The sequence below is a fragment of the Leptopilina heterotoma genome, unplaced genomic scaffold (assembly GCF_015476425.1).
Source record: "Leptopilina heterotoma isolate Lh14 unplaced genomic scaffold, ASM1547642v1 Lhet_88, whole genome shotgun sequence".
In the NCBI taxonomy this organism is placed as follows: domain Eukaryota; kingdom Metazoa; phylum Arthropoda; class Insecta; order Hymenoptera; family Figitidae; genus Leptopilina; species Leptopilina heterotoma.
The window spans coordinates 1,189,302-1,210,808 of record NW_025111191.1 but is presented as its reverse complement, the minus strand read 5'-3'; the positions used below and the strand labels follow the sequence as shown (position 1 = coordinate 1,210,808).

At 20.0% G+C, this 21,507-nt stretch overlaps 3 protein-coding genes across 4 annotated transcripts; 1 reads left to right on the top strand and 2 right to left on the bottom strand.

The window, feature by feature from the left end:
* Positions 1-5,470: 5,470 nt before the first annotated feature.
* LOC122511597 (omega-conotoxin-like protein 1) lies at positions 5,471-9,398 on the bottom strand. Its single transcript, XM_043626952.1, has 3 exons — positions 9,242-9,398; positions 7,421-7,579; positions 5,471-6,201 (listed from the first exon to the last, which is right to left on the bottom strand). The coding sequence occupies exons 2-3, from the start codon at positions 7,538-7,540 to the stop codon at positions 6,058-6,060; spliced, it is 264 nt and encodes an 87-aa protein (XP_043482887.1). The 5' UTR covers positions 7,541-7,579; positions 9,242-9,398; the 3' UTR covers positions 5,471-6,057.
* A 718-nt stretch (positions 9,399-10,116) lies between these two features.
* LOC122511595 lies at positions 10,117-11,208 on the top strand. 2 transcript variants are annotated; one of them, XM_043626950.1, is made up of 3 exons: positions 10,117-10,158; positions 10,878-10,992; positions 11,091-11,208. In XM_043626950.1, exons 2-3 carry the CDS (start codon positions 10,894-10,896, stop codon positions 11,196-11,198), a joined length of 207 nt encoding a protein of 68 aa, XP_043482885.1. In that variant the 5' UTR covers positions 10,117-10,158; positions 10,878-10,893; the 3' UTR covers positions 11,199-11,208. The 2 variants fall into 2 exon arrangements, with proteins under 2 accessions (XP_043482885.1, XP_043482886.1); XM_043626951.1 differs by lacking the exon at positions 10,117-10,158 and adding an exon at positions 10,532-10,674.
* A 7,270-nt stretch (positions 11,209-18,478) lies between these two features.
* On the bottom strand, positions 18,479-20,073 carry LOC122511594. The gene is made up of 3 exons (XM_043626949.1): positions 19,961-20,073; positions 19,432-19,519; positions 18,479-18,690 (listed from the first exon to the last, which is right to left on the bottom strand). The coding sequence occupies exons 1-3, from the start codon at positions 20,029-20,031 to the stop codon at positions 18,586-18,588; spliced, it is 264 nt and encodes an 87-aa protein (XP_043482884.1). The 5' UTR covers positions 20,032-20,073; the 3' UTR covers positions 18,479-18,585.
* Between the last annotated feature and the right edge of the window lie 1,434 nt (positions 20,074-21,507).

The following is a 21,507-nucleotide window of genomic DNA, read 5'->3' as shown; positions in this document are numbered from 1 at the left end:
AAAAATTTGTTAATGTAAAAAACTGTAAAGGAAGCTGAACAAAACTGTCAAAAAATTCTCAAAAAAAAAAAAAAAAAAATCGTAAAGAAGCGGGGAAAAAAGTAGAATGACCTCATAAAGTGAAGCTTTATTTTTTCCCAGATGATGCAATGATGTCTATCGTACTCGTCACTTGAGTTTCTTGTTTTGCCTTGTATCTCTCTTGTTTTTCCCCAAGAGAAGTGAACTAGTCAACAATTTTTTTTTTCGGTATCCTGACGTGGCACTACAACGGAGTTTGACTGCTCCGTGCCGCAAAGCTCAGCACATTTACTGTTTGCCCTGAAGCTTTTCACCGATAATATTTTCATTTTGTGCCGACTGTTTACGGGTTGGGTGTACAATATTGCTCCTTTGTCTCGCGCGCACGTCTCCAAACTCGACGACATTCCCATATCTTTACCTCCATCCCATTGCTATGAGACACTCTTCCGTAACACTCGCTCTCTTTCTCTCTCTCTCTCTCTCTCTCTCTCTCTCTCTCTCTCTCTCTCTCTCTCTCTCTCTCTCTCTCTCTCTCTCTTTTTCTCTCCTTTTTTTTGCCCAACCTATCCATCTATAATCGTACAAGCTTAAAAATGCTCTGAAGAACCCTGAGGCACAAGCGAGAACTTGAAAGGAACTTTTTGGCGAGAAAAAGAGAACACTTCACTGCAAAACAAGAGTTTACTCCGCTTTTTGTGTCTCGCGTATTTTTTCAAGTTGCATCTTTATTATCGCGTCGAGCTTAGTTTTTCAGAGAAGGAAACATTTTTTTTTCCTTCAGAAATTTTTCCAATTTTTAATTTTTATCCCAAAAAGAAAGTTTTAGAAATTTTTTTTTCGTTCTATTTTTTATTCTTTTATTTTATTAATTTTTTTAAAGTATTTTTAGTGTTTTATTATTACACTGAGAAAAAAATTTATTTGACTCAAATAACCGATTACTTGTCTATATTATCAAATAAATATTTACTTGATTCAAATAATTTTTATCTCGATTTTTTAAATAAAATATTTTTAAATAAAAATTAAATAAAAAATAAATTGTATTTAAACGAATAATTTGCATCTTTATTATCTCGTCAATCTAAGTTTTCAGAAAAAGAAATATTTTTTTCTTTAGAAATTTTTCGAATTTTTAGCTAAAAAAAACCTTAAGATTCCAGTACAAATTTTTTTATTCTATTTTTTATTCTTTTGTTTAATTACTTTTTTAAGTACATATTTCTATTTTTTTTTATTATTACACGAAGAAAAAAAATTATTTGATTCAAATAACCGATTACTTGTCTATTTTCAAAAAAATATTTACTTGAAACAAATCATTTTTATCTCGATTTTTTATTTATTTATTCAATTTTTAAACCCCTTTAATTTTTTTCAATAAAAAAAAAAATAAAAAATTAATTGTATTTAAACAAATAATTTGCATCTTTATTATCTCGTCGAGCTAAGTTTTCAGAAAAAGAAATATTTTTTCTTTCAGAAATTTTTCGAATTTTTAGCTAAAGATTAAAAAATTTTTAAAGCTAAAAATTCCAGTAGAAATTTTTTTATTCTATTTTTTATTCTTCTATTTAATTACTTTTTTAAGTATTATTATTTTATTATTACACTGTGTAAAAAAAAATTATTTCATCTAAAAAATCGATTATTTATCTATTATCATATAAATATTTATTTGAATTAAATAATTTTTATCTTGATTTTTTAAATAAAAATTTTTAATAAAAAATAAATTGTATTTAAACGAATAATTTGCAACTTTATTATTGCGTCAAGCTTAGTTTTCAGAAAAGGGAAAAATTGCTAATAACTTCAATTCTAATTTATAAATTTTTGCAAAATTCAATTATTTTCGAAATTTTATTATAAAATTCCTCAAAAATACAATTATATTTTAAAATAATTTTTAAACATGCAAATAAAAAATATTCTTTAAATCATCTAATTTATTTCAATTAAAATTGGCAACATTTCCAAATAATTAGAAAATAATCTTTTTAAATTATTTTACCTATTTTGAAAAAATTTTAATTACAATTTTTCAAAAGACAAATTTTTTTCTATAATTTCCAAATTAAATTACAATCAAAACTTGAATAATAATTTTTATTAAATAACTATTTAAATACTTATTTCTTTTTTCACGAGAATTAAAATATTTTTAATGAAATTTAACTATTTCCAAAAATTACAATTCTGTAATCCTTTCTGAATTCAATCATTTCTTTGTTGACATTTTTAAATAAAATTCTTTAAAACTAATCATTTTTTGGAAAAATAATAAATTAATAAATTTTCAAAATAAAAATTTTAATATTATTACAGTTTTACAACAATTAAAATTTTTAAATATTCTAATTTAAAAACCCTTTAAAATTTAATTATTTCTAAAAATTCATAATTCTGAGAAAGAATTTTATAAAAATTCTATGCAAATCGTGAATAATTGCATTATTTAAAGGAATTCTTTTAAAAATTGTATTAAAAATAATTGAAATCCTGCGATCATTTTTATTATTTATCAAAATAATTGAATTCTTAGACCGAATTTTATTGAAATTTTTAAAAATAGTTGAATTCCAGATAAGTATTTTATTAAAATTTTTAAAAATAATTGAATTTGAAAGAAGAATTTTATTAAAATTTGGTTAAATAATTGAATTTTCGTTAAAATTTTATTATTTGTGAAAATAATTGAATTTTTGTTAAAATTTTATTATTTGTGAAAATATTTGAATTTTTCCAAAAAAAATTTTCTTTACAACTTGAGAATAATTGAATTTTATAAATTGTACGAAAATTGTAAATAATTTTAATTATTTCAAAGAATTTTATTAAAATTTTGTGAAAAATTGAATTTTTTTAGTGATTTACTGATAGTATTTAAAATGGTATTAAAAATAATTGAATGTTTCTGACGAATTTTATCCAAATTTTGTTTAAGTAAAGAATTAAATTATTTTGATAAATTTTATTAAAATAGTAAATATTGAAAATAATTGAATTTCGGAAAATTTTTGAAAATAATTTAATAGTTTCAAAGAATTTTATTAAAATTTTTTAGAATAATTTTTTTTATTTCAACAATTATCGAATTTAAAGTATAATTGAAATTGTCAAAAAAAAAAAAAAGAAAAAAGTAGCATTTAGTGTCACAAATCTACACTGAAAAAAAAATTTATTTGATGCAAATAAATATTTAATTGATAATAGTCAATTAATCGGTTATTTGAATCGAATAATTTTTTTTTTAGTGTAAAAAATGTAGTAAATAGTAGGTTTTAGTAGATGAGTACAAAGCCTGTTAATTCTACAGAGAAATAAAATAGAAAAAAATTATAATTTTTCCTTTTTGTAAATTCTATAGAAAAAAGTAAAAAAAAAATTGAAATTCATTTTGTTGAATTTGCGAAAAAAAATTTCTATCACAATTTACAAAAAAAAAATGTAGTAGAAAAATATTTTTTTCCTTTTTTTTAATTCGTATTATAGAAAATATAATGAGAAGAGAATTTCTTGTAGGATTTGAATTGTATATAATATTGATCGGCATTGATATATTCGATGGGAAGATAAAATAGAAGAGTTATCATATGTGTGTTCGACGTTATCATGAACCAGTTAAAAAGGCGAGCAGATCGATAACAAGATTTCATGCTCGTGGACTAAAAGAGCCAATCTCGCGATGCACGATCGTGATACATATACATATATACCACCGTGTATATAAAAAAAAATATATATCTAGAAAATATATAACAGGTGCGTGAGTGGTTCACTTATCCATCAATAGACACATTTCACTCGACCGGAAATAAACCATTTTTCCAGTTTTCTTTTGAATTAAAAATGATAACTAATCGTTATAATAATAAATAATCTCAATTTGACGATTTTAAAAAATTTTTCTTTGTTTTTCCATAGAAAAGACTTAATAAAATAATAAATTAAATTTAAATGAAAAATTTAATAAAAATAGTAAATGAATACAAAAAATTCTCTTGAATTTTTCTTTTCTTTTCAATAAAACAACCTTAATAAGTAATAAATAATGAATTTTCTGAATTTTTCCTTTCTTATTCGCTAAAAAATCCTAATAATAATAAATTCAAATCAAATATTAAGTAAGTTAATAAATAAATTCTAAATAAATAAATAAAAATTATTATATCACTTAAATTGAAAAAAAAAATTTTTTTATTTATTTTTTTTCATTTTAATGTTTAATTAAATTAAATTAATTAAAAATTAATTTAATTTTTTTTAAGTCTTGTTTTTTAAACGAAATTAAATAAACGAAATCAATTTGCCTTCTTTTCTCTTTTCTATTCGATAAAAAATCCCAATAATAAATTAAAATTAAATACTAAGTTAATAAATAAATTCTAAATAAATAAAAATTTCGAAATTAATATTATTATTTTAATAAAAAAAAATTTGTTTTCAATTTTTTTATTCAAGACTTTGTTTTCGAGTGGACAGTATATAAAGTGATTAAAGAGACGATCATTAAGGAAAAGTCTTGTGGAATTTAAAAAAAAGGGGTGGGGGGTGCAACTCTTTGAGTCAAAGTTTGGAAAAGTTCTATTTTGTTCATTACACGATTTCTCTTGTAGTTTTTCCGCTCTCATTAACGACGGCTTAAATTATTAAGCGTCTCGACACTTTTTCTTCGTCCTTTCAACTTTATAACTTGTTTTGTAATTAAATATTATATTTCCTCAAAGAACCTCTTTTTGATAATTATTGAGAAACAAATTTTTGCATTTATAGTTTCCCCTCTAACTCTTCTTTTTTTTCATTCCTCTCATATTTCTACGTTTGAAAAATTTTTAAATTCGTTTAGGAAATTTTTTTTTTAATTTTTTTTTATTCTTTTATTTAATTTCTTATTTAAGTATTTTTTATTTTTTATTATTTTATTATTACACTGAAAAAAATTATTTGATTCAAATAAACGATTAGTTGGCTATTATCAAATAAATATTTACTTGAATCAAGTAAATTTTATCTCGATTTTTATTTAAATCAAATAAATTTTATTTAAACGAATAATTTCATTGAAGCAAATACCATTTAATTGATTCAAATAAAAAATTATTTTATTCAAGTGAATATTTAATTGATAATAGTCAAGTAATCAGACATTTGAATATTTGAATTATTATTGTTATATTGTTATATTTTTATTTTTTTATTTTTATATTTTTATATTTTTATATTTATATTTTTATATTTTATATTTTTATATATTTTTATATTTTTATATTTTTATATTTTTATATTTTTATATTTTTATATTTTTATATTTTTATATTTTTATATTTTAATGTTTTTATATTTTTATATTTTTATATTTAAAAAAAATAATTTTGTTAATTTATGTTTAACATAATTTTATTCAAATTATTCATTTTTACAAAATAATTATAGTAAATATTTCATTTTACAAAAGAATAACTAAATTACTGAATAATTAATATTTAGAAAAAAATGAGTGTGTCGGTGTTACAAAAGGACTTAAAATTTATTTCTATAATTCTCGATGGTAAAAAATTTTTGAAAATTAAAATGAAAATCTCAATTATGGCACTTGAAGTAACATTAGTACATGGAAAGTCTTACTATATTATTTGCTCAAAAAAATTAATCGAAAAATGACTTAAAAATGATCTTAAAATTTTTTTGCTACTTTTGCTATTTTTGATTATTTTGCTTTTTTTGAAAATTTTGACAATTTTTTTAAAAATATTTTTGCTCATTTTTATTTTTTATTTATTTATTTATTTATTTATTTTAAAAATTTATTTATTTAATTTTCTTTGCTAGATAAAATTCATGAGATTTTCTGTTTACTTTTCTGATTTTGTTATTGAATATAATATGGAATATAAAAATGGTAAAAATATATTTAGTTTAGAATCTATTTTTAATTCTTTTTTTTTTCTTAAATTTAATGTGTATTTTCACTTATATTCTATTTTTTTTATTTTATCTTCTTTCGGTTTATAATTATTTAAATTTTTTAATTTATTTGAAAAGTTTATGTCCAGTTTTTTTTAAATTTGCCCTCCCGGCTCTCAATTCTTCCTCTGTTATAACAACTTGGCATCTATTGGCATAACGATGACATGTCATTTTCACATTGCTACAACACTGTTCAGAAGATACACACTGAAAAAAATAATTAACATTTTATTATCAAAATTTACAATAAAAATTTTACCCAAAAATTTTTCTTGTGAAAAATAATAATTAATTAAATTTATTGTAAACAATTTTTTAAAATTAACAATAATTAATATATTAATGTATTAATATATTAATTATAATACCTAAAATTTTTTTTATTTTATTAATTATAATTAATTTTTGTTATTAACTAAAATAATTTTTGGCATGCATTAATAATAACTGTACGAATTCGAAATTTTAATCCACTAAATATTAATCTAATAGTGAAAAAAATTGAATTATATAATTGGAGTTTAAAAAAATAAAAATAAAAAAAAGCGCAGAGGTCGTGATCTTAAAATTATATCAATTTCTCTTCTGAATTATAACCTTTCGACACATATGCAACACGTGTCGTTTGACGCGATTCAGTCAATGAATCATTATTTGTAATTTATTAAGTTGTTGACAGTGTGGTTTCAAGTATTTGCCGCGATGTTAATTCATTTCCGAGATTAATTATATGTTGAAAAGCCTCATCATTATCCAGAGTATATTGTATATATAGATATAATTCAAAATTACCATTTTGCGGTGAAATCGTTTTTCCACCCACATATGAAATTTAAATATATTTGGAGCAATTTGATTAAAATAAAAACTAAAAGCAAAAAAAAAATTTTGGGACAAAATATTGAACCAAATTATTGAAATAATGCGTTAATGAAAAATTACACGCGGTAATTAAATATTATTCACACCATAGTTTATGTATAAAAACATTTATTGCGAATTTTTTTTAGAGAATTATTTAACAAAATAATAATTAATTTAACAGAAAAAAAATAAATAAAAATAAATAAAGTTTTTTTTCAATTATTCCGAAAAATGTATTAAGCGGTATTGAAAAAAATTTACCTGGCCATAATTTATTGAAATAGAAAACAATTTAAAAGTTTCTTTTAAAAAAAAGTTTAAAATTTTAATTAATACAGTTAATATTATTGCAGAAATTCCTGTTTCTTTTCAGAAAAAAAATTATTAGTAAAAAAAACTTTAGTCAGACATTTTTCTAAAGGTCAAGATTAATAGCAAAAAAAAAATAGTAATATAAAAAAAATTTGAATTTCAAATTAAATTTTTGATAATTAAAAATATTTTTCATTTTTTTTAATAGTAGTATAAAAAAAAATTGTCTATTTTTAAACAAATTACTTACGGGATCTCCATGACGTCCGCATCTCATACCGACAGTTGAATCTTGTCTATTTGTACTGCGACTCGAGATAATTGTCACCGTCAAGCAAAAAACAATAGTCAAGAGAATGAATTTCGACATTTTGCTCCGTTTGTAATTTTTTTCTTAGAAAAAATTTATCTAAAAATCAAACAATTTATTTATCAATGAAACACTAAATTAAATTTAATTGTGCAATTAAATTAGCTAGTTGATTATTAATTATTACTTTTACTAAATAATTATTAATTCAATTAATTAATTAATTAAAACTATATTATACAATTATTTATTAAAATTAATTATTAATAAATTCAAATAATTTTTTATTTCATTAATTTATAAACAAGTTGACTACTTATTGATGAAATTGATTAAATAATAATTAAATTAACAAAATATTCATTCAATTATTTACTAATTAATAAAATTGATCAATTATTAGTGCAATTGATTGTTTAATAGACAAATTAATTAATTAAATATTAATTAAATTAATTAAATATTAATTAAATTAATTAAATAATTATTCAACTAATTAAATATTATTTTAATTAATTAAATATTAATTCAATTAATTTATTATTAATTCAATTAATTTAATATTAATTCAATTAATTTATTATCAATTCAATTAATTACTAATTAAGAAAACTGATCCATTATTATTAAAAGTGTTAGATTAATTGTTTACTAGATTTAAAAAATTAAAATTTTATCTATGGTCAATACGAAAGAAATTAAAAGAATATATAAAGCATTTTTCTGGAGAGTAAAATTGTTTGAAAAATATTTTATATTTTACAGAAGTAGAGAAAATTAACAGTAAATTTAAAAAATTAATATTTTTTGTAATAGAATTTTGAAAATTAAAGGTAATTGTAGAGCATTTTTGTATTAAATACAAAACCTTGCTTTTTATACTACAACGCACTTCAGAGAAGGATTAACCTTCAAATGAATCATGTTCTTTATAAAAAGTCGCTAGGTCAAGGCAAATCAAGCCTTATTTGAATTTCAAAAGAATTATTTAGTATTTTTTCACTATTAAAAATTTTCTCCTAATATTTATTTTCTTTTCTTCCTACTATCTTTTTTTTTGTCTGCTTTTCACATTATTCCACTATTTTTACTAAGATATTTAGTTATAAGACTATTAAATATTTTAACACTACAATTAATTAATATTTAGCACTAAGAATACTAAATAATTTAGTACTAAACTTATTTTATATTTAGCACTAAAAATACTAAATAATTTAGTACTAAAAATATTGTATATTTGGCACTAAAAATAGAAAATATTTTAGTACTAAAAATACTGTACATTTAGCACTGAGAATAGAAAATATTTTAGTACTAAAAATACTGTACATTTAGCACTGAAAATAGAAAATATTTTTGTACTGAATAGTTGGCACTAAATATATTAAATAGTTTAGTACTAAAAGTACTGAATATTTAGCACTAAAAATACTAAATATTTTAGTAGTAAAAGTACTGAATATTTAGCACTAAAAATAATAAATATTTTAGTACTAAAAGCACTAAGTATTCAGTACTAAAGGTACTAGGCATTTAGTACTAAAATTACTAAGTATTTAGTACTAAAAATACTGAATATTTAGTACTAAAAGTACTGAATATTTAGCAATAAAAATACTAAATATTTAGTATTTTAAAACAAAGTCTTAATTTAAAATTAAAAATTAAATCACTTTTCATCACTTTATAATTTAAACCCCCCCCCCCAAAATAGTACGAACGAAAATTTTAAAAAAATATTAAATTAATTTTACTCACTATTTAATTGATTCTTTAACTTATAGTATTCTATTCGTCGTTGTCGGATAAATTGTACGCGACTGATTTTACATTAAGTAACATTCTCGTTTTATACATCTATTTTGTCTTTAAGTGTATGTAATTTATGCATGACGCGCAAACACACTGAGAGAGCCATATAAAATCACGTATAATCCACACAATTACACGCAACAACTAACAGTTGTCTCGTCATTTTACAACTTTAAACTTGAAATTTTTTTTTCAAACACTATATACTTCTATTAAAAGCAAAAACGTATTTCATAATGACTCATTTCTGCGAATTTAAAATTTCAACAAAAGCGTTTTTTAAAAAAGAAATATGTATTAATTGTAGCAAAAAAAAAATTAACAAAAATTTTTTTATTAAAAATATAACATTTTTTTTATATTTTTTATTTTTTATTATTATTTTTGTTATATTTATTAACCTAATATATTAATTTAATAATTAGTCATTATTTTTTTATTTTTGTTCAATTCAAAATCATTCAATTCAATTACAATTTTCATTCAATTTTTCTTTTATTAATTAATTTTTATTTTTTTTAAATTTTAATTGTTAATTAATAATTAACAATTATATATTAATTTTATTATTCTTTTTGCTAAATAATAATTGCTTTAGATTGTAGAACAAAATCGTTTTTAATATAATTAGTGTATAAATATTATTGATGTTAAGTTAATTGAACTTTCGTTGGTTACACATTGATTTTTATCGATTAAATATAAGAAAAACAATTAAATGAAATCTAAACAGAAGTTGATTTTATTAGATATATTTTTGTTGTGAGAGATTAAAAATGATTGAACGATTGTAGTCATATAAATAGTGAGTTGCGCTATTAAAATGACAATTGTTTATAATTTTCAATTTCCGGCGACGAATCGTAAGCAAAAAATTTTTACTATTATTTATTTACTTTCTTATTCATTTATTTCGTAATTAGTTAATTAGTGAATTAATAATTCCGTTATTTACTTCCTTCTAAATTTGATTCTTTATTTAATTATTTATTTAATCATTTATTTTATTATTTTTTATTTATTTTACAATTTATTTACTCAATTTATTATTTTATTTATTTACTTATTCACTTCGTAATTTATTTACTTATTTATTTTGTTACATATTTCGTCAGATATTTAAGAATTTATTTAGTTATTTATTTATTTTGTTACTTATTTAGTCAGATATTTATTTAACAATTTTTTTTAGTTCTTTATTTACTTATTTAGTTAGTATTATTTTTAGTATTTATTCATATCAAATACAGAAAAATTGTAATAAACGCAAAACTACGAAATAAATAAAATCTAATGCACGAGAGGATTCGAACCCACGACCTACGGACTACCAGACCAGCGCTCCACCACTACGCTACGGACGCTTAGTTATTTTCTTAGTAATTTATTCACTAGTTTATTTATTATTTACTTATTTAGACAGTTATTTATTTACTAATTTATTTACTTATTTGTATTATTATTATTTATTAATTATTAGTTTATGAATTACATTTTCAGCTCTTCGATAATTATTTCTTATTAAAATAAAAAATTTAATTTCTTAAAAAAAAATTTCATCTACATTTTTTTTTGTTCGCAGATTAAAATCAAACATAATGACAAAATTACTGTTAATTTTCGTTCTCATTGTTATTGTCAATTCATACCTCGTGAGTGCTGAGAGTAAACAAGAAATTAAATGTTCCAGAGGATACGTAAGTTTTCTTCTTATTTTTACATTTTTTTAATATGAAAAATACAGTAGACAATAGTGAATTAAAGAAAATAAAAAGAATTAAAATAATTGTTACAGTGTCGCACAACTGATGAGTGTTGTGAAGGTTTAGTATGCTTATTTTACGCTGCAAAGTGTGTGTCAAAAAGAAGTATTCTCGAAGATAGAAGATTCATCATTTCATAGAAAATAGAATTAAAAATTTTAATTCAAATTTTTCATGTGAATTCGAAATTAAAATGTAAATGACCGAATTGCTAAAAAATTATACGAAATTAAAAATACGTACAATTTTTTTTTGTTAATTATAATAATAATATAATTATTAATAAATAATTAAAATAAAAAATTATTTCTATATCTTTGTTTTTACTATTTTATTTATTTATTACCCGAATTCTCGCACTACTCCTAAATAATCAAATTTATTTCTTTTTATTGATTATCGAAAATTATCATAATAGGAAACAAGTGTAATTTATCAGATGGCAATAAAATTTAATAGAAAAAAAAACTAAAATCAATTTTGCAAATTGAGATACAGATTAAATTTGATTGAACGTTTTTTGATTGCTGATTTCACTATAAAAGTAAACGAAATTATTTGAAATCAATAGAAATAAATTTTTTATTCCAAGAAGTAGATGACGCACGAAAAAATTTGAGAAAATAGAACGGTAGGGAAATTTTTTCCTTTTAATAACATTTTTAGTCTTTTAATTAAATTCTGAGTCTGATTTTGATTTATGATTCAAATTTCTCCCTAAATTATTAATTTCATTTAAACATTATTATCAAAATAGTTTCTTTTTTCTTTTTTGTCTCATAGTTAGATTTTTCACATCTCTAAAGAAAAATGAAGAATTTTATGATTATTTTCCTTCTCATTGTTTCCGTGATGACAATTTTCGTGAGTGCTGAAAATGAAAAAGTTGACAAATTATGTTCTCCTGTTGGTCAAACCGTAAGTCTTTGAAATATAATTAGAATAATAATGAACACAATAATAATTATTGTGATATAATTTAATTTAATTAAACGTAAATTATATGGTTTAATTTATGGTTTATTTAAATTTATGGTTTAAACCTGAATTATACTCTCCACCTGCGAACGCCAAGGTCGCCGTTAGATGGCAGTTGATAAAACCAGATTTTTCGCCACCTGGTGGCGATCTTGGCGTTCTCAAGTGGAGGCCTGAAGTATATTGCGATAAATTAATTATAATATAATAAATAATTAATTTGGTAAAATTTATTAATAAAATTAATTAATTTTAACAAAATTAACATAATAATAAAAAAAAGTAATTTTTAATAGTGCCAGACAGACGACGATTGCTGCAGTTATTTAACGTGCCTCACATCCGTTTCGTTATGTGTCCACTCAAGAGCTGCTTTACACAAGAAATTCGTCGATCAAAAACCATTCAAGTAAAAAAATTCCCAAAGAAGTAAAAAAATTCATCAAATTAAAAAATTTCCAAAAAAGTAAAAAATTTATCATATTGAAAAATTTCCAAAGAAGTAAAAAGATTCATTAAATTAAAAAATTTCCAAAGAAGTAAAAAAATTCACGAAATTAAAAAATTTCCAAAAAAAATAAAAATATTCCAAACAGATAAAATTAAAATTTGTAAATAGAAAAAAATTTCGTAACTAGAAAAAAAATGCTCAGTTTCTCAAAAAATATGTTTATAATGTTGATTTTTAAAAATCAACACAGATGCGTGTAATTAAAAAATAATCTTTTTTTTACTCTTCCGCATAGTGATAAAAATAATAAACTACAAAAAAACTATTAATATTATTAAACATACATTCAAAAAAACTAACGAAAATGTAAATTAATTTTATTCAGGTTCTTTTTTTAAAAACTTGTGTAAATTTTATTCGCAATAAAATATCTTATCACAAATGACATACTTTATTTGTAAGAGAATCATTATTCGAGTCACATATATAGATAAATCAGGAAGGCTAAATAAATTTTTTTTTTTTCGAGATTGTATAGTTTCTCGCGCGTTAGTTCACAACAATTCGAAGAAAAGATTCAATTTCACATTAATTAACTTTCCCAGTAAATTATAATCAGCGTCAATCGAATATAGATGCGGATATGAAAACTTTTAACATAAATAAATAAATAAAAATAAAATACTAATACAAATAAATTAGAATAAAAGTAAATAAGAATTGAAAAATAAATATAATAATAAAAATAAATAATAAATTAAAATACGAAAAAAATTTTTGAAATATTAAATTTATTTTTAAAAAAATTATTATTTCTTTATTAAATAAACAAATGATTTCAATTTCATTTTTTAAAGTAAAAAATTAGTAAAAATGATAATATTAGGTAATAATATTTAGGCCTCTTTATTGGAAAAAAAATTCTTGAAGACGAATTATTGAAAAATTATAAAAATTCAATTAACTAATATCTTTTTTTAATTTATTAATTAAGTAATTAAATTTAAGTAAATACGTAAACTTACGACATGAAACAATTTTTAAGAATCATGATGAATAATAAATTAATAATTAACAATTGTCGACAATAGTTGTTTTCTTCTTCTAATTTTTCAATAATTTCTAATTAAGTCCATAGAAATAATTAATCCACCTTAACTAACGCATTTTGCTGCATATGACAAGCATCGTAAATTTGCGCAACATTCCAACTTTTTTGTGCACTGCAATTAAAAAAATTAATTTTCTAAAATTGGGAAAGAATAATTTTAAAATTTTTATTTTCGAATTTTTGAATTAATTTTTAATTTCATTAGATGCATGAAAAATATAAATGAAGAAATTAATGAAAAAGAGTAATAAAATAGTACCAAAATAGATTTTCATAAAAATTTTATCTAATTTTGATAGGAAATATAATTTTTATTTCGAAACGTAAATTGGTTTTGTGGGAGAAAAACTTACGAATTCGCCTTTGGGACTACACGATGGTTTTGGATTTCCCTGTCCCGTTACAATCATGACGATTAATGTAAGACAAAGGAATAGTAACATTTTTGACATTTTTTCTTCAAAGCAAAAATAAACTTGTTTAGTCGAATTTCTATGCAACAAAATAAAGAACAATAATTATTAATCTTTTTTGATTTGAATAACTAATGAAATTTTTATACAAAAATGTCAAAAATATTTAGTGTATAACGAAAATGAATTTTTTAAATCTTCTCATGTAATTATTCGAAATTAAAATAATAAAGTGATAGTAAAATAAAAAGTAAAAAAATTACTTAACTTATTTATTTAATTTAATTATATTTTGATTATTTAATTAATAAAAAAAAAGTAAATGAAGCGAAAAAAATATATAATGTTGAAAATAGTACTATAATTGTACAAATTGCAACTAATTGTAAAAAGAATAATTTTTTTTCGCTTCAAAATTATTTGCAAGTAAAATTGTACACACACCTTGAAGTTTTGAAGTATTGTTTAAATAGGAACTGTGACTTCAAGCGAAATTACTTTAGTATTTATACTGGTTTTGTATTATAACTGGTATTGAGCGTGTTATTCTTTTATTTCGCTGTACATATTATTTTTTTTCAGCTAATACAATAAATAAATAATTTATTTTATCTATAACAATTTATTTATTCAACCTCAAAAAAAAAAAAAAAAAAAAAAAATAGTAAAAAAAATAGTATTTAAAAAGAAAAAGAGGAAACAACAAAGCTTATTAAATTCTAATTTTTTTCTCAAGAAATAATATCATTAAATTATTCGTTCTATTTTTCTTTTCTTGGACTAGTTCACTTTTTTCATACATAACGGGTTAAATTATTTATCAGAAAATTAGAATATCGAATATAATAATTCATAAATAAAAATAAAATAATAAATAAAAATAATTGATTTATTAATTATTTAATAAATAATTAAAAATGTTAAATATTCGTATAGTTAAATTAGATAATCAACTTTAATTAGATTGAAAAAAACTTGTTTTTTCTAGCAATTTCTTTTGTTATAGTAAATTTATAATAAAATAAAACGTAAATGCGGCATTTAGGCGTTTTTAATAACAGAAACAATTATTCTTGAAGATTAATTATTGAAATTATTAAAATTATTATTTAAATTATTAAACTTTTTCATTATAATCAATAACTTATTTTTATTAAATTCTTAAATTTAATTAAGTACATAAGCTTATGTTATAAATAGATTTCTAAGAAAACTAAAAGTATTTAGTTTGTGTCATGATGAATATAATAATTAATGATTGTCGATAATAGTTTTTTTCTTCTTCTAATTTTTGGGAAATGGTTCAAGAGGTCTCGTGTCTTGTCCAGGAATAATTAATCCACCTTTGCTAATGCACCTTGCCAAATATGACATGCATTGTAAATGTCGGCAACATTCAGAAGATTCCTTGCACTGCAAGTTTAAAAAATAAATTAAAAATTACTTTTTTATATGTTAAAAAAATATTTTTGTAATTTGTATTCAATTTTTTAATTCAATTTTACGCTTTTTTTAATATTTACCTATATTTTTAATTTTATTTATTACTTTATGTATTAATTTATTTATTATTCTATTTATTATTTTTATTTAATTTTATTTTTCAAGTATTCTTCGTTTTATTAATCTTAATTTTTTTAATTTTTATTATATATGGAAAGTCTGACTATTAATTATAATTCTCACTTTCATCCCCTTTATAGGTGGACGAAAGTTTATACTAAAAATAAATATTATTAAATAATCTATTAAAAAAAATTGTTTTGAAAAAATTATTTATTATTAGTAAAAAAAAATATACTTTTATAAAAATTGTATTTTCTTTTTCGCTTTTATAAGTTTCTTATTTTGTAAACTCAAAATAGAAAATTAAGTAAATAAAGAAACAGATAATTAATAGTGTGATAAAATAGTACTAAAATAGTTATTTATAAAAAAATTATCTAATGATTGGAAATGTAATTCTTTATTTCGAGATGTAAATTGATTTTGTAAGGGGGAAACTTACGTATCCATGAAGAGGACTGCACAATGGTTGTGGTTTATCCTGTCCCGTTACAATCATAACGATTAACGTAATGCAAAGGAAAAATAAAATTTTCGACATTTTTTTTTTTCAAAAAGAAAAAACTTGATGAGTCGAGTTTCTATTTGGAAAAAATAAATAATAATTATTAATATATGTTTTTTTGCTATTAATATCTTTCTCTCTAATAATTAATAACATTTTCGTACAAAAATATTTAGTAATTTTCATACAAAAAAATATTTAGTACTTTTCATACAAAAATATTTAGTGATTTTCATACAAAAATTTATACAAAAATATTTAGTAATTTGCGTACAAAAATATTTAGTAATTTTCATACAAAAAAATATTTAGTAATTTGTGTATTAAAATATTTAGTAATTTTCATACAAAAATATTGATTACTTTTTATACAAAAATATTGATTACTTTTTATACAAAAATATTTAGTAATTTGTGTACTAAAATATTTAGTACTTTTTGTAATAAAAAATATTTTTATTATAAAAAAATATTTTTATTATACAAAAATATTTTTATTATACAGAAATATTTTTATTGTATAACAAAAATTAATTTTATTCGGTAAAGACAGCAAAAAGTGTTCTCACGTAATTATTGTAATTAAAAAAATGAACAAAGTGATAACAAGATAAAAACAAATGAAATAATTAATTTTTCTATTTAATAATAAACGAACCGATTGGAAAAAAATTTAATATGAGAATTATTTGTTGCATTGCTTTCTAGAATTTTTTTTTTTTTATACTCAATGTCAGTGTAAAAAAAATCATTTTTCTTATAAATAAACATTTATTGCTTATTTTGCAAAAAGGGCCAAATTGAAATAAATACAAAGAAATAAATTTTAAAAAAATTATTTTAATTGAAAAAAATAATTTTTTCTCGATTCAAAAAAAAAAATTGTACAAACCTTGAAGTTTTTCAAGTATTGTTTAAATAGTAACTGAGATTTAATGCGAATTTACCGGTGCATTTATACTAACTGGTGTTAAAAGTCAGAACTTATTTATGCTGGCACCTTCTTCTTTTGCAAAGCACTTCTTTGCAGAAAGTAGGGGACGGGTTCATTCAAAGTCAATCTAGCGCGTCATTTCTTTTATTTCGCTGTATATATTATTTATTTTCAGTTGTTGTAATAAATAAAGAATTTCTTTTACATATTATAATAATTTATTTATTCACACCTCCAAAAATAAAGATTCATATTTCAAAAGGAGAGGAAAAGAAAACAAAACTTATTCAATTGTAATTTTTTTCTTGAGAAATAATTTCATAAATTTTTCGTTCTATTTTTTTTTTTTTTGCTCTTGGACTCGTTTAGTTTTTTAATAGAGAAAAATTTAATCTACAATAATTGATATTAATTATAACAATGAGATAAATTATTTTCCAGAAAAGTAAAATGAAAATAAAACAAAAAGAAAATCAAGAAGAAAAATAAAAAGAAATAAATAATTATATTATAATTGTATAAAAATAATTGTATTAAATATTAATAATTTACTTTAATAATTGAAATATTAAACATTCAATAGTTAAATTAAATAATCGATTTTAACTGGATCGAAAAAATTCCCGTTTGATAATTTATTACGGAAAATTTAATGACATCAATTAAATTTACATGTATTACGCATATTTTTCTTTTAATTTCCGTTTCATCACCTTTTGTTTTTCCTTTACAACTTACGACAGTCAGAAAGGAAGAAAACTTTTTCCATTGAATTTTTCATATTAGATGCAAAAAAAGAAGAAATTTTGTAATTTAAAAAAATACCAGATGCATCACGTGATGATTACATCAAAGAATAAATTATTCAAAAAAAAAGGTAAACATGAAATTCCATTTTATTTTAATTCTATTACAATATTACAATTCTATTACAATAAGTGTGACTATGATAAATTTCACAAAAAAAATGAATTGTTAATAAATTAATTAATGTCAATTACTAATGGAAAAATTTTGGGGTAAAAATTTCTAAAGAACATATTTTTTGGACAATTAATAATAAAAGGATGAAATAAAACAAGAAAAATAAAATAATAGAGCCTTTGGAATAATATAATAAAATAAAAATAAAATTATAAAGAAAAATAAGAGGAAAATATTAAAACAAAATAAAATAATAGAGCCTTCAGAATAATATAGAATAGAATTTATTTATTTTTTTTAGAATAGAATAGAATTCAGAATAATATAATTAATATAATAAAAATAAAATAATGAAATAAAAATAATTTTAAAAAATAATAATTAAAATTTAAAAAAAATAATTATATTATATAAGAAAAAATAAATATAATAAGAAAAAAGTAAAATACAAATAAGTAAGAAATAAAAGAATAATAATAAAAATAATAGAATAAAATAAAGAATTAAAAACAAAGGATTAATAAAATTACAATTATAATTTGAAGTAAACAAGAATTTATTGAATTAATTTAAATTACAATCACAATCGGTAGTAGCATAATGAGATATTTTTTTTAAAGTCAGTTCAATTGTTTCGGCATCAAATTAAGGGGCTGCTTCAACTGGTGGAGGAACTGGTTTAACTTTGGTGCAACGGCGAGCCCAAATGTTACAATGATACATTGGACAGCAATCGTCGTCAGACATGCACTGTTGAAAGAAAAAATTTTCTATTACGAATGTATTTATTCAAAGAGAATGCACTTGACATTAAATATATCTTATATTAATCGAGATATAAATATAATAATTTATCTTCCCTCGATAATCAATTTTAATTTAAATATAAAAAAAACAAAAATAGGAATTAACCCAAAAGATAAATATTGTTACTATCACTATTGTCAGTTATCAATAAATTAAATTAAGTAAATTGAAATAAATTAAATTCTGTAAATTAAAATAAATTAAATTATGTAAATTCAATTAAAGTAAATTAAGTAAATTAAAATAAATCAAGTTATGTAAATTCAAATAAATTAAATTCTATTAATTCGAAGGATTTCAGAATTCAAATATAAAGAAAATTATTCACTGAAAAAATAATTTATTTAATTCAAATAATCGAGAGGCAAAAAATATTTTATCTGGAACAAATATAAATTTTATTATATTAGGAAAATTTTTAGTTCTTTCAGGTAAAATAATTGAGAATAATTATTTTTCTTTATTATTAGTGTAGAAAAATAAAAATTCGTGAATTGACTCTTAACAAAATAAATTAAAAATTATAATTTTAAATAATTATAATGATAATAAATATATAAATAAATTATAAAATTAAAAATTATAATGAATCATTATTTCTCTATTCGACGTTTGGAGAAATGTTAAATAAATATAATTTCCATGAAAATTTTTGCATAAACAATAATATTATGTGTGACTTACTGGAAAACCCGGTGGATTGCAAGCAATAGCTACGCTCACGACCAAGAAAGCAATGCAAAGAACCAACAGTAATTTAGTCATTTTGAACCTTTTCGAAAAAAAATAAAATTATTATTTTAAAATTTTATCTACAATTTCAAATTGAAATTTAAAAAAAAAATGAAATATTTAAACATCGACACTTATATAGACTTATATGTCATTTATTATAAACAAAATATAATATGAATAAAATATTTAAAATTTAAATAAAATGTAAACAAAATATAAACAAAATTAATAGACAAAAAAAAACTTTATTTTAGTTATACTTTAATTTCTTTAATATATTATTATTTAATATATTATTATTTAATATGGTAGTTAATTTTATCATTTAATGCTACCGAGTGATAAAATATAAAATCAAACAATTTATTAATTAAACAAATGCAAATTAAAAAATTTTTTATTAATAATAAAAAAAGTAATAAAAAATTAATAAAAATAAGAAATAATAGAAAAAAGGTTAATAACAGAAATTAAATACTTTGAGAATGAATGTTTTTGAAAGGAACTTTTCGTTGTTGCAGTAACTGTGATTCTGCAATAAACTAACATCGACCCTTATATACTTAATTTGTCCACTAATAGTTGTCAACACCTTTTACCTTGGTCACCTAATCGACATAATCTTTTCCATTTGTTTGCAATAGATCTTTATCTAGAAATTTTTATTTTTATTTATTTTTTTATTGAATTCACCACACGCAGAGGTAAACAATTCCATTGAGATGAATTTCTTTTGTTTCAGTACGAACTTTCCTGGAAAAGTGGAAGTGGGAATTTTTTTTTTAACCCAGAAAAGAAAAATTCTTTAGTTTAAAAATTATTATCATTATTATTAGTACTATTTTTATTACAATTTTTTGTTGTTCTTATTATTATTTTTGTTGTTATTATTATTTTTTTTATTATTAATATTATTTTTTTTGTTATTAATATTACTTTTTTGGTTCTTGATATTATTTTTTTTTGTTATTAATAATAAATATAATACGCGAATAGCATACGAAATATTTAATTCTTAGAATATTGAGTGGAATTTCCACTTTTGTTATAACTATTCTATACTTCTCAGCAAATAATGTTACGCAACTAATTCTCTCTTTAAATCTAAATTAGTGAAAATGGAGCTGTTAATATTCGTATTAGTAGGAATAATTACTAATTTTTATGTAAAATGTTACTATTTTATTTATTAGTTATAATTTTTTTTTATGAAAATCCTAAGGAATTATTTTTACTTCTACTGAAAATTAGTAGAGAAAATACTATTAATAAAATAAAGAAGAAAAATACTATTTCCAAAATAAATAAAAACCCCAAAAAAATATTCAATAAAAATTCAAAATTAAAATATTTTATTTAGTAAAAAACCCACAATTTTTACTTAAAATTAGTAAAAAAAACTGTTACTAAAATAAATAAAAAATACTGTTTCCAAAATAAATAAAAATTAAAAAAAATATTCAATAAAAATTTAAATATTCTAATTAGTAAAAAAACCACAATTTTTACTAAAAATTAGTAAAAAAAACTGTTACTAAAATAAATAAAAAATACTATTTCTAAAAATTAGTAAAAACTACTGTTACTAAAATAAATAAAAAATACTATTTCTAAAAATTAGTAAAAAAAAATCTGTTACTAGAATAAATAAAAAATACCATTACTAAAAAATAGTAAAAAAAACCGCAATTTAAGTAACATTTCATTAGTAAAAATAAAATAGTAGTAGCAGTTACTACCAAAAACTTTTAGTTTTATAAATTTATTATAGATCGTTTTTCTTTTCAAAATATTTTAATAATAATAATTTTTGTTTACTAAGAAAAGACGAAAAAATTTAAATTTTACTAATTAATTGAAATTAACATTAAATTAAATTAATGTAAAACAATAAAATTCATGAAAGTATAGGAAACTTTTAATTTTTCGAAAAATAAATCTCGGGATTCTTCCTAAAGTAAATTTATCTTTATCTGGATAATTTTTCAAGTTGAGATTGAGCTTTATCTTGAAGGTGACAAACAC

What these genes read in the sequence shown, in the direction of transcription:
- LOC122511597 (XM_043626952.1), bottom strand. Translation starts at nt 7,540, where the DNA reads ATGTCGAAATTCATTCTCTTGACTATTGTTTTTTGCTTGACGGTGACA. An exon ending in GCGGACGTCATGGAGATCCC is followed by an intron (nt 6,202 to 7,420) that starts GTAAGTAATTTG and finishes TATTTTTTTCAG; the next exon opens with TGTGTATCTTCTGAACAGTG.
- LOC122511595 (XM_043626950.1), top strand. Translation starts at nt 10,894, where the DNA reads ATGACAAAATTACTGTTAATTTTCGTTCTCATTGTTATTGTCAATTCA. An exon ending in TTAAATGTTCCAGAGGATAC is followed by an intron (nt 10,993 to 11,090) that starts GTAAGTTTTCTT and finishes TAATTGTTACAG; the next exon opens with TGTCGCACAACTGATGAGTG.
- LOC122511594 (XM_043626949.1), bottom strand. Translation starts at nt 20,031, where the DNA reads ATGTTAGTTTATTGCAGAATCACAGTTACTGCAACAACGAAAAGTTCC. An exon ending in CAAAAACATTCATTCTCAAA is followed by an intron (nt 19,520 to 19,960) that starts GTATTTAATTTC and finishes TTTTTCGAAAAG; the next exon opens with GTTCAAAATGACTAAATTAC. An exon ending in GCAATCCACCGGGTTTTCCA is followed by an intron (nt 18,691 to 19,431) that starts GTAAGTCACACA and finishes TTCTTTCAACAG; the next exon opens with TGCATGTCTGACGACGATTG.